General features: G+C 31.8%; 1 protein-coding gene across 2 annotated transcripts in view; it reads left to right on the forward strand.

Annotated features, from left to right (window-relative positions):
• The window catches only part of NCAM2 (neural cell adhesion molecule 2), a 496,915-nt gene that overhangs the window by 327,525 nt on the left and 152,299 nt on the right, over window positions 1-17,091 (forward strand). For both annotated transcript variants that reach the window (XM_032630637.1, XM_032630638.1), the window contains exons 7-8: window positions 1,055-1,215; window positions 4,144-4,289. In XM_032630637.1, coding sequence (XP_032486528.1) covers window positions 1,055-1,215; window positions 4,144-4,289 — 307 coding nt within the window. The remainder of the gene's footprint in view (window positions 1-1,054; window positions 1,216-4,143; window positions 4,290-17,091) is intronic.

The following is a 17,091-nucleotide window of genomic DNA, read 5'->3' on the forward strand; positions in this document are numbered from 1 at the left end:
AAGATCATTTAGAGTATCAGAAAAAATATTCTGTTTCATTCTAGGTAAGATTTTTAATAATCCTTTTAGATATTCCTCTTTTTTTAATTTACACTTGTATGGACAAGTAAATCTCCCCACCCCTAAAGGTAGATCCTAAATTTTTACATTTGTGGGTCTTAAAATCAATTAATTGTCCATTTTACCATGTTGACAAGTAAAAAAGGAGAAAGAAAAGGAGAAGGAGGAAGTGGAGATGAGGAAAATAAAATAACATGAAAAAGAATATACAGTATAAGACTTCACACATATTAAGGGGAATTGTAGAAATTGTTTCAGATTTAAATGCATGTAAAATTTTTTTTTACTATAAGTTATTGTAAAGTTCAAAAGATGTTATTTTAATGAACAACAAAACTAGAATTGAAAAAAAATGAACACTATTTCAGTCCAGAAAGACCTTGGAAACTACTTAAAAATACTTATATCTGAGAAAAATTGCTTCTCCTCACTAATGAATTAAATTGTTATATGCAGCATAATTTCTATAACTGTTTTCATGTAATTCTTTCCTCTTACCCTTTTATTGGCAGTACCTATGTGCAATATAAATTCATTATTTATTTAAATTGCCTTTGAAGGGTGTTTCCATAGAAATTATATTAAACGTGTCCCTGGAACCTAGTAAAGAAGTACATTTCATAAATATGTGTTGACTCACCAACATGAAATGTGTGTTTGGAATTTAAATCAGAAAATAAAACTTTTTTTTTTTTGCTAATAATCAAAGTGAAAATTGAATAAAAGTGTTTTTTGCCTAAGATGAGTGTCAAGATTTCAACACAGCTCAAACGTTATTTTTGTCTCTAAAGTCAAAACAACTTGCAAGTATAATTTTAATATTTATGCATAAATTCTATTGAGCTAGTAAAAGTGTATGTTTGACTGGAATATAACTTTATTTGTCAATGACAGCCATGAAATATTGACAGTTACAGGTCAAAAAGTTGAGTATGATCTGATCTTAAGTTATGAAGTCAGGTTTATGAAGATCAACCTCTGTTTTCTTCTTTAGGAATGGCAAGTTTATTGAAGAAAATGAAAAGTACATACTGAAAGGAAGCAATAAAGAACTCACTGTCAGGAACATAATCAATAGTGATGGGGGCCCGTATGTCTGCAGGGCCACAAACAAGGCAGGAGAAGATGAAAAACAGGTACTTCTCCAAGTCTTTGGTAAGTATTATAGCATAGTAGTTAAAACTGTAATGTCTAGAGGGGGGTCTGAGTCAAATTCTACTCTGTCACTTATATGAGCTATTTAAATTTCCAAACCTAAGTCTCAGTTTTCTCATCTCTAAAATATATTTTAAAATTGCAGCAACCAGATAGAATTATTTTAAGAATTATATGAGATTATACATGTAAATTTTTGTAAAATATTTGCTGACTAATAACAGAGGCTGAAAGAAAATTCATTTAAATTACACATATTGGGATCTATTATATTATTTATGGGTTGATCTTCATAAGTCTTTAAGTGAAATATGTTGGGATCCGTTTTACTTTTAATATATTAATACTTCAAAAGAGCTCACCTATAAGGCTATACTTTGGAAACATTGACCTGTAACCATAATTAAATACTCCCTTTTCATTTTATTAAAAGGAAATGTACATAAATATCTTCCATATTTACTAAGAGCCCTATTGCCTTCTTTGGGGAGCTTACAAACAGTAGAAAACCGGTAAATTAATTTTTAATTATTGATTTAACCCCTATTATATTTGCAAGAGGAAAATTTTTGCTGGTAAATATTTAGAATGTGATTGTTCTCTTTAAAAAGCAAACACTAAAAATTATAGGCACTACTAATATTTAGTATGCTTTCTCCATTTTTAAAAACATTGTTATCAAAAAGCTTTCACAACAAAGAAAGGGGAAGGAAGGAGGGAGTACTCCATAAGAGTAAATGCTCTTTGGTGACCTAAATGAGAAGGAAATCCAAAAAAAAAGAGGAGGTATATGTATATGTATAGCTGATTCACTTTGCTGTACAGTAGAAACTAACACAGTATTGTAAAGCAACTATATTCCAATTTAAAAAAAGAATAAAATAATACATGAATCTGGTATTGAACTTAAAAAAAAAAAAGAAACTACAGGACAAACAAACAACTACAGGATTTCTTTAACAAATAAATTGGGTGGGGGCAGTAACTAAATATGGGTCAAAATAGACATAAGAGGAACCTCAACCAATCACAGTATATAGGCCTCATTTGGATCTTGATTCAAACAAATCAACTGTATAAGGTTTTATGAGACAACCAGGGAAATTTGAACACTGAGTAATTGGTTACTAATAAAGTTGTGTTATGTGTTATAACAGCAACAAAAAAAAGAGTAAGAAGGACCAGTGGTTGCAGTTGGCAGAAGCAGGCATATTACTTAGACCAAAAGACAAATGGTAATACATGTGTGGACACATCCTCTGACAGCTGGTCCTGTAGTAGCTGTAACAGAAATGTTTTTCTATACTAGAGAGATTTTCATAAAGCTTATATTCAAACAAAATAAGACAGACAATAAAGAATATACCAAAGTATATTAAAAAAGAAAATTGGAATAATAAGATGTTCTAAGAAGAAAGTGAAACTAGATTAATCAGGTAGTGTTGGGTAAAAAGAGCTGTTATTTTGGAGATCATGGTGTTGGAAAGTTACTCAGAAGGGAATGTTTAGATGTGTTTACATAAAAATCTTTAATGATGAGAAATCAGCAAAGCTATGAGCCAGGAGAAAATTGTTCACATAGAGGGAAGAGTAAACAAACTTAAAATTATTAAAAATTATAGAAAGCATCTAATTTGTTCCATCAGTATTTCCCGCTTAAGAAAATGTTCTCTATAAAATGTAAATGCTAAATATGACTCAGTATAAAAATAAATTAATAATTAGAAATGATAGTGTTTGAGATAATTCCAAAGGATAAATAATCTCAATCTACCTCAATGAGCTCATATGAAATATTTAGTTACTTTTAAAAATTAATCTGGCAGTAAGAACACAGACAAAGAAAGTTTCTAATATTTTTGTCCTTTCAAATAGAAAATAATGAATGAAATATAACATGCCATATCACTGTATAATCACTTTGTATAGTAACACTGAACAGATTTGTATTGTGTTTGACACAAAAGCATGTATATAAAGTGGAAATAAAACTAAATCCATTAAAGTCAATGGAGTAAACACTGAATTGTAAAAATATATAGGCCATGTTTCTGATATCAGGAATCTAATTTTCTAGGATTAAGAACAAGTTATTTATATTTCATAATTGATTGCATTTGGTGATTAAAAAGAAACCTGTTACTTGTTCTGAAATAGTAAGTGCTGGCTTTTATCACTTTTAGGTTCAAACAAATAAAAACTTAAGAAATGCCAATAATACAGAATTTAAAAACTTAAAGCTCTTTGGTATATGTAAATTTGTGGAGGGATGTAACTTTTAATATTAATGTAATTTAAATTACTAGACATGATGTTTTGGCTTTTATAGAAGTCATAACTGTAAAGAAACAATTATCTACAATATGGAATAATATTAAGGTAGTCTGAGGTCAAAATAAATCAGCTAGAATAATAAAGGTTAAATAGTATGTATATATATTTACTTGATAAATATTTTAAACATTGCACATAATTACACTTACTATATATTCAGAATACAATCATTATTTTTCTTCTTTGGTTTTTGTTTTTAAAGTTTAAGAGATAATCACTATATAAGCAGATGTCATACACAGACATACACACAGAAGTACTCATGTGACTTTACAAGAGGAAAATTTTATTTTTTAGCTTGAGGAAAAAATAATAAAGTGGCTTTTAATTGACAAAATCTTGGAAGGAATTATACTTTTTTATGTTGGTTTCTAAACCACTTAAAATTATTTTTGTAATCATAATCAATAACATTATTTTCTAGTTTTTTCTCCTACAATTTGCAACTCTCCTGGCACTCTTATAAAGCAAAGCATGACACTATATCTGCTCAAAGTTAATAATTCCATACTATGCTAAAGGGTACTTAAATTGTCACCATGAATAGTAATATTTCCTCCAATACAGATTGAGTAATGTATATATTTTTTACAGTACAGCCTCACATAATACAGCTTAAAAATGAGACTACATATGAGAATGGTCAAGTCACACTAATATGTGAAGCAGAAGGGGAGCCTATTCCAGAAATCACGTGGAAAAGAGCAGTGGATGGCATCACTTTTTCCGAAGGTGATAAGGTAACAGCAATTTAATATATAGTGTTTTTCAAAACTATTGTATTGTATTGGCCAAAAAGTTCGTTCAGGTTTTTCCATACCATCTTATGGAACTTTTGGGTGAAACCAATATTTTCAGTGTTTTGCATATAATTAAATATCACATTGGACTCCAATTTATCAAGTAACTTGTAGGAATGCAATAAATGGTTTAATTCTTAAAAAGGTGACTCTACCACAGTTAGCCTAAAAATAAATTCAGAGGAGAAAAAAGTCAAATTGTAATATTTAAAGTTGTTTTTCATTGAGCCAAAAATCTTAGGTTTTTAATATTGTTTCTTAAGTTTGCCTACATGCAAACTTTTGGTATAAACTGTATCTATAAAATATCTTATTGCAATTTCAATTCCTCCACCTTGTGCTGTGAAAATGAAAATAATTTAAATTCACAAAATTCTGGCTGTCATTTAACTCTTAACTCTTTAGTATTATCTTTATGCAGTAGGACAGTGGTTTCTGCCTTTATACAATCTATAACCTGATAAAGACCAAGACGTACAAACACAACAAAATACAGCATTTTGGTAAATGTCACTCTCATGTAAATTGGTGAGTTTTCATCAAATGCATTCAAGTTCCTAAGAAATCAAGTAAACATTATCATATATTTCACTGCACTCCATAGATTTTCATTATCATTATTTTTTGTAACTATTTATATAAGGCCCCAAGTATAAACCAAACTGAAACAGAAAGAAAAAGGCACTGGATTAAGAATATGATGGAATTGGCATTTTCACACATGTAAAAATTATCAGATTAAACACTTAGATCTCTTTTCTTTCTCAGTGTTAAAGAGCAACCTTCTTAAAACCTCTTTCATTTGTTCAAATCAATTTCTGTTGAAGAAAATTATTTCTAAAATATAAGTACCTTTGACTTACCAACATTGATAGCAGAAAAATTTGAACTCAGTTTATTCAAAATATGCTTTCTATCCCTCCAACTCATCATGTAATTTTAACAACATGCTAACTCCATAAATTGACAAAGAGGCTTCTCCCTGGCCATTTACTATTTATCTTTTGAAATAATGTATTCCTGCATATCACCCTTCTTAGCCCCATTTCCTCCTCATGATGGCATTTTTAAAAGCATATCTTTTGGCAATAGTTACACTATTTTGATATACTTGTTTTATATATGAAAGTTGAAAATCAAATTTATAAAATGTGAATGACATTGGCATTCTTCTGGCAACCCAGAAAAATGACATAGAGTTTGCTTTCATATTTTTTTTAACTACGACGGTGCATTGCCAAATCTGGAAAGGAGTTATATCTCCATAAACTTCTTTAAAATTGTCCAAAAAAATTAGATATATATAAAACTGTAGATAACTGTTTTCATTGTCAGTTTAGTACTTTTCTTTGGACAAAATCACTCAAGAATAATGATTTTCATGTTTAGGCACCCTTATTAATTATACGTTCATATTCCTAACTCATACTTTCATTATTTTTTTGTACTATATATTTCCTGAAAGTTCTCTTCTCAAACATAGCTTTTACTCTTCATTTAATAGATGTTTCCTTATGTTCATACCAATAATGAGAGGTACATTATATTCAGTTATTTTATGAATAAAACGTTATCAAGTAACCAGAAGACCATGATATTTTATTCTATGCCCCAAGCCACCAAAACTACATACAGAAATTTCTTTGATAACAGTTGTGAAAAATAATCACCTAGTTTTTGTTTGCTAAGGACTATGTCTATTAAAGCACACATCTTTTTGTTTTTCTTTTGCTTTGTCACAAAACCATTATAGAAACCCTAATACACTTTTGTTTTTCCAAACACAACTATTATCCAGTAGATATACAAATTAAGACTACTCACTTCCTATCCTGACTTTTCTCCAAAATTATTATAAGAACACTGCCTTATTTCCTGGATGGTAAGCCTCCTTTCTCCTAACATTCCTAGTTTCTTCAACAGCCAAAATTCAAAAATGGAAGAGTTGAGCTGAGCCTTGAAGTAAGTCGTATGTAGTTTTGAATCTCAGCTCAGCCATTTATGTTGCTTCAGCTTTGGCAATACTATGTGAAGTCTTTTTAATATGAGTTTCTTCATCTTTAAAATATGGATAACAATACTTATTTCACTTTTTGGTATTAGATGAAGAGTACATTGTAAAATGCATATGAAAGTCTTTAGGATATTGTAAATATTCAATAAACTTTGTTTCTTTTTCATATTGCATAAATATTGAAGCATAATTTATCTTGTTTCTATTATTTTGAGTAAACTCAAATTGTTAATAGACTCCATAAAGTCTGATAACTAAAGTCTGATTAAACATTACCATAGAGTATATTGTGATTATATCTTTCTTGTCATGAAAAGTAACATGAGATTGTATTTGCCTTAAGAATCACTTGGAGAGCCTGTTAAAATGCAGACTCTAGAATCCCACTTTCTGAGGTTGATTTCGAATGTCAAGCACAGGACCTAGGAGTACTTTAATAAACTCATCAGTTGGTGTTATATGGATACTCTCCATGTCATCCATACATTGGAAAGCAGTTCTCGAGCTCTAAGTCAAATGAAATTGAACAACTTATCCTTTCAACAGAAAAATACTCTTGACAAATTACTTGGCACCTTGGCACCTTGATAGGGGCTTGGAAATCACAGAATAAAACAATCAAAACTTTTCATTACTATCAATGAAAATGATAATTGTGTAGGTCATAGTGAAATATCATCAATAATATATTTCAAACTAATAACTCCATCCAAAAATAGGAAAATATATTTAGCAAACATGTTCATCATTGTAGATTTTCAAAGAAAGGGGTCTCAATTAATGTAGTCACATGTATATATTTTCTGCAGCTATAGTTCTGTAGCACTATTGGACTATGCATGTTAATGGTGTAGTGTAAAGTATCTTTGCATAATATATCCTTCAGAAACAACAACAAAAAGTATAGTGCTTAAACACAGAACTCTTTTAAACTCATAACTATTTTCTCTATAATCTACTTTAATGCATCTTCCCTACATTTAAAATAATATATGTAATTTAAAAAACTCTCCTGAAAAATTAAAAAAATACATGTAATATGTAAGAAAAATACAGTATGCACTTGCTTTAGAAATATTTTTGTAATATCCATTGTTATTTTAAGATATTTTGTTCTTTATTTTACTTTTTAAAAAAATTTACAGTTTTACCTCACTAACTTTTAATTATACATTTATTGAAAAAATATGGGCAATTTATTTTAGTGGTAACTTGATAATTTTTCATTAAAATATCAATTTACTTGGGTTATCAAAAATTTTATTAAATTGATAGCTTAATTTTAGCACATTATTTTTTTGGAGTCATCCTAAGATACATTTGTGTATAAAAATTAGAAAGCCCTGACCTCTTCATTTAATAGATGCTATATACATAACTGTAATAATAGTTAAATGCACACAATAAACTTTAAGACAGAACCAAAGCTAATATCATGGAATGTGTTTAATTCAGCTATGACTCAAAAGTTGTAAATTGTTTTGCAATTTAAACACTAAGCAATCTAAATTTTTTACATTAAAAATCTTTATTTTCTAAATAAAGCCATGCTTTTTCACAGGGTTGATTTGAGGATTATGTGAGATTGTATGACTAGAGTGTTTTGAAGTCCCTGGTATAAACCTCTGTCATCTATTTTGAATCATGTTCCTTAAATGATCCCTTATTATCATTCTTATTGATCAATAAATATTAGTAGATGTACAATTATGAGTATTGTTAAATTAGTATGGGAAGGCATGAAGTGTCATTCAAGTCAAAATTTAATCCCAAATTTGTCACTTTGGCGTGTCATTTACCATGTTAATTCTCCTGCCTGATTTCAGTTTCTGCACGTCTATATTAGGATAATAATAAAACCTCCCTGGAAAAGTTTCTAAAGATGAAATGAGAGCATGCAGATCAATATCTTAGACCCAGATTGAACTTAAAAGTGTTATCTTCTCTTTTCCTTGGAGGTATTTAGTCTTTAGATACTTTAGAAATGAGACAATGATCATATTAATTCTGTGACGACTGCTGCCCCAAAGAATCCAGATAAAAACTAGTGTGAGCATAGTCATATGTATTGTATGAATAATATCATCCACAAAACAATAGAATGTTGTTACAGTTGTAGATTTTGCATCTTTGACATAGCTATATGTAGACGTTTACTATGATATAATCTCTAGCAATGTCATTTCAATGACTCATATATGAACTTGTCTTACCATACTAAATTCCTAATCTTGTAACTATATATTGCATTCCTCTTGGAAGTTGACAATGTTGGGAATCTGCATTTGAGTGTCATCTTAATCACTGTATGTGTCAATCTCTATCATTGCAGGGAAATACTACAGATGAGGGCTGTAACTTCCTATCCTGCATAAGGATAGACTTTCAGATTACTCTGAGAGGTAAAGCCTGGTCTTTACTCGGTGAGACACAATATCAGACTAGAAATACCACAGATTTATTACATCATCGTCTTCTTTTTCCCTCTCTCCCAGGTCTATCTTCTCCCACTCTCCCCAGAATTTTCCTTTGTAGGAAGTAGGTCATTTTTTTGCTTCCTTTTGGGCCCTATTTCACCTCCGATATTATGTAGCAATAAATATTGATTTGGAAGAGACACTTCCACATTCTAAGAAGTACCTAAACAAGTCATTAAGATAGGAAGAAAAAGAAATTGTATGCCCCACAAAGCCAGGTTGCTTAAGAATGCCAGTTCTTCATCAATTTTCAAGATATGATTTCATATGATAAAATTGGTTAATTTTGAACATTTTTTAGAAATTTTGTTGCTTGTCATTTTGGGAGTAAATGGAAGTAAAAGATCTACAGGAAGTGATTTTTATCTCTAAAATTCTTACAAAAATGTAAACATAACAGTAACCAATCTCATCTATGTGAATAGACTGTTTTATGTAATAATTCTAAAGTGCTTATAATATTGTTTGGTGGATGACATCTCACATGAGTCATGTATCTACTCTTAAGATACAGAATCTATAATTATTTTATTTCTGGTATATTTGTCCTACCGAGTAAATTTTAGTCCTACCTCCACTAGAAATTAATCTCACTCTACATTGAATAAGAAGTATTTGAACTGTATAGCAATAATTTGTAACTGTTTTAAAGCAGAATTTCTCAAACTTCAGTCATTTGACCATCAGTTTCATTTCTTTTCCATATTCATGTGCATCCTGGACTGTTATAAACTTAATTTTTTTTCTTTAAATTAAATTAGCTTTTTATTCATTCTAATTCTAACCAAAAATATGTTACATTTTAAAGTGCACATCAAGGTAAATATAAAACTATAAAATAAAATTTGTTCTAGGGGCTTCCCTGGTGGCGCAGTGGTTGAGAGTCCACCTGCTGATGCAGGGGACACGGGTTTGTGCCCCAGTCCGGGAAGATCCCACATGCTGCGGAGCGCTGGGCCCGTGAGCCATGGCCGCTGAGCCTGCGCGTCCTGAGCCTGTGCTCCGCAACGGGAGAGGCCACAGCAGTGAGAGGCCCGCGTACCGTTAAAAAAAAAAAAAAAAAAAAAATTTGTTTTAAAAATAATACCTAAACTTAGCATGTGCACCTTTCCTGGTACACACACCATGCTTTTAAGACACTGCTTTCATTTCAAACATACTTTGAATTAACATGATACAAAGTTTAGCTACAAAATTTTGAGGACAGACCCTGTTATGCTTTCTTTTATTTGGAGGGTCAAGCACTTCCCTCCAGTAAATAAATATGCTACATTTTTAGTTAATGGGTAGAAAGTTCACAAATCATAGTAACAAAAACCCATTTAATTTCAATCCTTAACACCAAATGATCTTTTCAAAATGATGCCAATAAACTCAATAAATAAAGCATAGTGATTTAACTTCAAAAACAATGTTTTTCTATTTTGCTGAAGTAAAATATGAAATGCTGGTAATGGTCTAAGTTTAGATCAACTCAAACTTTGTGATTAAAATAATAGGACTTTCTGTTCTTTTACATTCATTTGAAAAATGTGTTTTTCTGTGTCAAAGAAAACAAGCCTACTGATTCAACATTAACTTTAGTACTTTAAGTCCATTTTGCTTTCTGTTCCTTTGAATAAATAGATGTATTTAAACTGAAATTTAAGATAAAAAAATACAAATTATAGTCTACTTTAACATTTAGCTTTGCACTTACATACAGAAGTCATAGTTGTACCAGAGTGTTTCTATTTTAATTGTATATAAGTAGTAAACATTTTTCTCCATGAATTGAGGCACTATGATCTGGACAATACTTACTTCAAATGTTCTTGCAGAATAAACTACCAAGACAAAAGGAATTTCTAGTAATAATAAAGATGGGCAGTTCTTTGATACAAGCACCTGAATAAAATATGTTTTAAATTTTATAAAAATTAAATTCCTAGTGTCAAAATATTTATAATTACATTACTGCATTCATTATTATATTGTTTTATGCTCTAGGATATTATTTTTTATTGCATAGGTACAGCTTTGGACCTAAGGAAAGTTCATGTTTTTAAATGATTTATTTAAACCACTTTTAATGGAGGGCAGAGGATAATGGAGTAAACTTTTCACATTATATGAAAATCTCTACTAAAAATTCTTAGATATTTTTATATATAAACTGTGAAAATTACATTAGCCTTTCTGTATTTCCCCCTTTTTTCATTCTAAAGCAAATACAAGGTCTTGAAAATTAAATTTAATAAAATGTAACAGTAAAATTATCTTTACAGTGACAGGAATTTATGTCACTAACGTTTCTTTTATCATTTGCCCAAGTTCTTTTAACAACCATCAACAAATTTTATTGAGGGCTTTTGTGTTTACATGTGCTATACTATGCACAAAGAATATAGCAATGTAAAAACAGTTTTCTGACTCATAGTGCATACAATTTAGGAGAGGAGATGGAATCAAAGCATATTTAAAATTAACAATATTTTATTTATGAATATGCAATTTTGATATATGAAAACTCATATGCAAAATATCAATTTTAAGTATATAAGTAGACTTCTACAAGGCTACACATATAGCTGTGGCATAGTTTTCTGTGCTATCACAGACCCAGTTCAACTTGTTCTTCTGAAAGTCCTCTGTATTGGTGCATTTTGGAAAGTATATCTATCTACTCTCATTAGAATATCTCATTTCAATTTGCTCTAGGCTGAAAATTTCTTCGACTCTGATTTAAAAAGAAACTTTAAAAAATATTTAATGGTGTAATTGGCAACACCTTTGTATTATAGGAGACAACTTAAAATTTTCAACTTCTTTTTTCTCTTTAACTAGAAATTACAATATGAGACTAATAAATCCACAGTTACTGATTTAAGAAAGAGAGACTGTAGTGTTTCAGGTATCTGTACATTATTATAAAAGTTCCAGTTCATGGGCTTCCCTGGTGGCGCAGTGGTTGAGAGTCCGCCTGCCGATGCAGGGGACACGGGTTCGTGCCCCGGTCTGGGAAGATCCCACATGCCGCTGAGCGCCTAGGCCAGTGAGCCATGGCCGCTAAGCCTGCGCGTCCGGAGCCTGTGCTCCGCAACGGGAGAGGCCACAACAGTGAGAGGCCCGTGTACTGCAAAAAAAAAAAAAAAAGTTCCAGTTCAAATATTTTGAAGACAGTCATGTACAGTTGAACTAGACAGATTGCTTGCTGTGGGTAGTAGTATGATAAAATAGTAGATGGAAATTACAAAAATGCAGAAACTTTCAAAGCCTCAGGGGTTATAGATAATGGAATGTATTAAATTCCAAATGACAGAATGTCCAGTCCCATGAACTTCTCTATCACAATTTGTAAGATCATCAATGTCTAAAAAAAAAAAAAAATCCTTTCATTTGATGTGACATTGTATTAGAAGATCTTAAATAATCTTTGTTACCCTGATATTCTGCCTTGCTGTGAAATTAAATCTTTGAGTTAATATTCGGGGAAGGGGGTGAGTGGTACTGAACCAAGGTTGTACATCAGAATCACATAAGGAGCTGTATACACATGTACCTGACTGAGCCTTATTCCCTGGGAAATGTCTGAGCCTCTCTCCCAGAGTTCTAACTGCACCTGGCTCCTAGATATTCTTATCCAGTATCTTTGACAGGGATTAGAGAGTTATATTTTGAAAAGCCCCAGAAATTGCTCCTGTGTTTGTACCCTGTAGAGAACCACTACCTTTAAAATTACTATGTGTCTTGCATCACAAACCCCCCCCCCCCACACACACACACTTAAAAATACACACAGTCAACTTAATGTGATCTTGATATCCAATACATATATAAGATATATAAAAGGAATTAGTTTGTCTAACTCATGGATTTCTAGTCATGTTAGCATTGGTATTCCCAGTTCGTATAAAACAGAGCTTAATGAATTGAAATTATGTGGTAGTTGCAACACTGATTCTTTGTTTCAATTTCTGGATTTGCCATTTACCTTCTCTGTGACTTCAGGGAAGTTGATGTATTTTTCAGTTCCATCATTGATAAAATAAATCCCCTTCAAACTCTATTTCCCCATTCTATAAATCTTTCTATTGATTCAGTAGATAATCACATATTTTAAGATACAGTTTTTATTTCCATGCTAAGCCCTTTTTAAATTCATGTATTTACTAATTTTTCAATTCATGATTTTCTAATAACTTAATATAATGAGGCAGTGTGTTTGCAATTTCCTTCTTCTATATAGCTTTTCCATATAACAATTATAAGAAAAGCTAAGATTACTTTGGCAATGTCTTTACATTGGAAAAACAATGTCAGTTTCTGGTTGTAGAGAGGAATGCTAAAGAGCATACTCCTGGCACCTGTAGATTTTAATGCCTGTATTTTTTTTTTTTTTCAGACGTTGGGCTTTTCTGAAGGATTTTGTATTTGAATGACATTTTCAAGGTCTTTCTAATGCAGTTTTTCCTACTGGTGTTCTGAGAGCAGTATTATAGATCCCTGCTGGGCAATAGGCAAAATGGATACTTCTATTCCTCATCTGACATACGTAGGGTGTAGATTATAATTAGGCATGTTGGAAATCTTCCTGGATGCTTCTGAGCTTGCTCAGAGGTGGGTTTTCAATCATTTACAACTCTCAGAAATTTCTTTTCCAGCCCACACCTCAAATAAAAATTATCAAAGAAATCTAGTCATAAGTTCAACATGTAATTTTAAAAAAACATTTTTGAGAAAATTCTGGGAAATAGTTAAAAACTAAAAATTTCATTGTTCTTTTAAAAAAACATCAGTTATTAATGAACTATTATTTTAAAATGTATATAAGTATATCCACTTGAAAGAAACTATCATCTTGTTTGTAGGATGATATGATATTAGTTCACAATTTTACCATAATTGTTCTGGGAAAAAAAAACATTATTTACGTACTGAAAGTGATTTTTCTTTGGCTTTGTAGCAGAAAATATATTATTTTTTCTTGTAAATGCCATATTCTGTTACAGACTTCATGTGGTACTTACTTTATCTTATGACGAAATTTACCACTGAAGAAAATATAAAATAATGTAGCTACAAAAAAATGTAGATTTCAATGAATATTAATCGACTTAAAAAAAACAACAAATTTTCTGCTAAATGTAATTTTGATTTATTTATATGAAATTTTAGTGGAAAACAGGAACTAAATTCAAAAAACAAAATGAAATAAATTTGAATGAAGTGCTGTACAAGTAGACACAGTATATCTGAAAATATTTCAATAAATATTCTAATAAACAACTTGCAAAAAAAATAATACATTTGATGACTTCCATTGCCAAGTTTAAGCATGAAGCAAAAACAAGTGCATAAAAAAATGTTAGTTAAACAATAATTAATTTGTAAAATTGAATACATTTTCATGAAAGGTACTTTAAAACAATTATTATAATGCCCTCATTGCTTTGACTCATGGATTAACAGATAATAAATTTAAATAAAATATATTATACAAAGATATTTTCAGTAATAACTCTGTTCAGCCATCTGTTGAGTAGTTGTGTTTACTGAGGGGATAAAACCTTCTTAGTGAGGCTCTTCCTTGGCTACTATGTATTGTCATGATCTATATCTTGGAGCAGCATCATTGCTGTTGTTTTGTAATCCACAAAATTTCTCATTCAACTTTCTAAGTTCTTCATTCTTGGAAGCCAGATTATTTTGGATGCATATTTAATAGTGTATCTACTTATAAGAAAAACATTTATACTCTATCAAATATATAAAAATGATGTAATTTTAATAACTGTGGATCCTACCATCTTTTCCCTTGCCCAAATCACCCACCTTGTTCACTTCTTTTATTCTCCAGTTTAAATTTCATTGTCTATTGTAATCACTAACACATATATACTCCTGGATCTTTTTTTGCTTTGTGAACTGTTTCTAGCAAAATGTCAGTCATGGTTTAATTAACCTCAATACCTATTCCACACATGTTGCAAGACAGCTGAAGTTAGCTGGAGGAAAACTACAATCATTCTGAATGATCTCCCTTTAAAATTGTGACCCATAGCTTAATGCATGCTCTTTGTGTTTTGCAGTACTCATGCCACATTTTCCTGGCTCATTTTCTTCACCAGTTTTAGATACATTTCCTCTATCCTCAAGTTCATAAACCTCCTCTGTTCTAAAAAAGCTCAGCTGGTGAACTGGTTCCTCTTTACTAAGAAAATAAAAACAATCAAAAGAAAACTGTAACAAATTCCTATTACTACATCTACATCAAACATAGCTGAACCTATATATTACCATGAAGGTAATATTCAGGTTTTTATGTGGATGCTAGTTCCAATCCTCTCTAACATATTATAGACATTAATCTAATAATTTATCTCTCTATTTCCAACATTTTTTTACTCTCCACCTTATTATTCCCATCAACATTCAAAAATATTTTATTTCTTTTATATATATTATAGCATATAATATATAATTAACATAATATGTAACTTATACACAACATACATTTATGTATATATTATATATAAAATGAGTACGTACATACCTACATATCCTTTTTTCCTCTATTTCTTTTTTTTTTAATTTATTTATTTTAGTTTATTTATTTTAGTTTTGGCTGCATTGGGTCTTCGTTGCTGCATGAGGGCTTTTCTCTGGTTGCGGTGAGGGGGGCTACTCTTCTTGGCCATGCACAGGCTTCTCGCTGCAGTGGTCTCTCTTGTGGAGCACGGGCTCTAGGCGTATGGGCTTTAGTAGTCGTGGCACACAGGCTCAGTAGTTGTGGCTTGCGGGCTCTAGAGTGCAGGCTCAGTTGTTGCGGCACGTGGGCTTAGTTGCTCCACAGCATGTGTGATCTTCCCGGACCAGGGCTTGAACCCGTGTCCCCTGCATTGGCAGGTGTATTCTTAACCACTGAGCCACCAGGGAAGTCCCTTTTCCTGTATTTCTAATTTTATTTTTTCTTCCAGTTTTATTGAGATATAATTCCCATACAGCACTGTATAAGTTTAAGGTATACAGCATAATTATTTGACCTATATACATCATGAAGTGATTATTACAATAAATTTAGTGAACACCCAACTTCTCATATAGATACAAAATTAAATAAATAGAAAAAAATATTTTCCTTGTGATGAGAACTCACAGGATTTGCTCTCTTAATGTTCATATATAACATACAGCAGTGTTAATTATATTTATCATGTTGTATCTTACATCCTTAGTACTTACCTTATAACTGGACGTTTGTGCCTTTTGACTGCCTTCATCCACCCCTGCCTCTGGTAACCACAAATCTAAATACGAACTCTTTTTCTATGAATTTGTTTGTTTTTGAAATATAATTGACTTTCAATACTATGTTAGGTTCTGTTAAACAATATAGTGACTCAGCAGTTCTACACATTTCACAATTATCTCCACAATAAGTCTAGTTATGGTCTGCACCCATACTTGGATATTACATAGTTATACAGGCACCCGTGGATCTGACCCCACCCACCAGTGTGCCAACACCAACTTTAGGACACCCTGGGCCCTGCAGCCAGCCATGGCAGGAACCAACCCAGTGCACCAGGGGACTGAAACCAGCACTAGGGCCCCCAGGGTCCTTTAGCCAGAGATCCCAGGACATGGCTCCACCCACCCATGGGTAAGCACTAGCCCCAGGACACCCTGGGCCCTGGCCTCACACATCAGCAAGTTGACATAGAGATCCAGGATCCTGGCTCAACAACCACTCACCCTAGAACCCAGGTCTGCCAATCAGTAGGTCAGAACTACCCTCAGGAACCACTGGGTCTCTGTAGCCAGCCACCTTGTGACCCATCCTGCCCCAGAGGCCAGCATTCTCTGCACAAGGCAGAGCCTGGCAACCAACCAGACCCAAGCCAGACACACCTACCAGACCATTCACAGTAGTCATCCTACCATAAGAGAAGGACCCAGGCATCTCACATGGGGGCACCCCTAGAGCATATAGGTCTGGTGAATAGAAGGGAGTGTGCTGCTGGGACACATAATATGTCTCCTGCAAAAGGCCACTTCTCCAAGGTCAGGAAATGTAACCAACCTACCAAATACATAGAAATAAAAATAGAAAATTAGACAAAATGAGGTGACAGAATAATATGTTCCAAACAGATGAACAAGATAACACCCCAGAAGAATTAAATGGAGATAAGCAATCTACCCTATAAAGAGTTCAAATTAATGATTGTAAAGGTGTTCAAAGAACTTGGGAGAAGATTAGATGACA

The sequence above is a fragment of the Phocoena sinus genome, chromosome 4, assembly GCF_008692025.1.
Source record: "Phocoena sinus isolate mPhoSin1 chromosome 4, mPhoSin1.pri, whole genome shotgun sequence".
In the NCBI taxonomy this organism is placed as follows: domain Eukaryota; kingdom Metazoa; phylum Chordata; class Mammalia; order Artiodactyla; family Phocoenidae; genus Phocoena; species Phocoena sinus.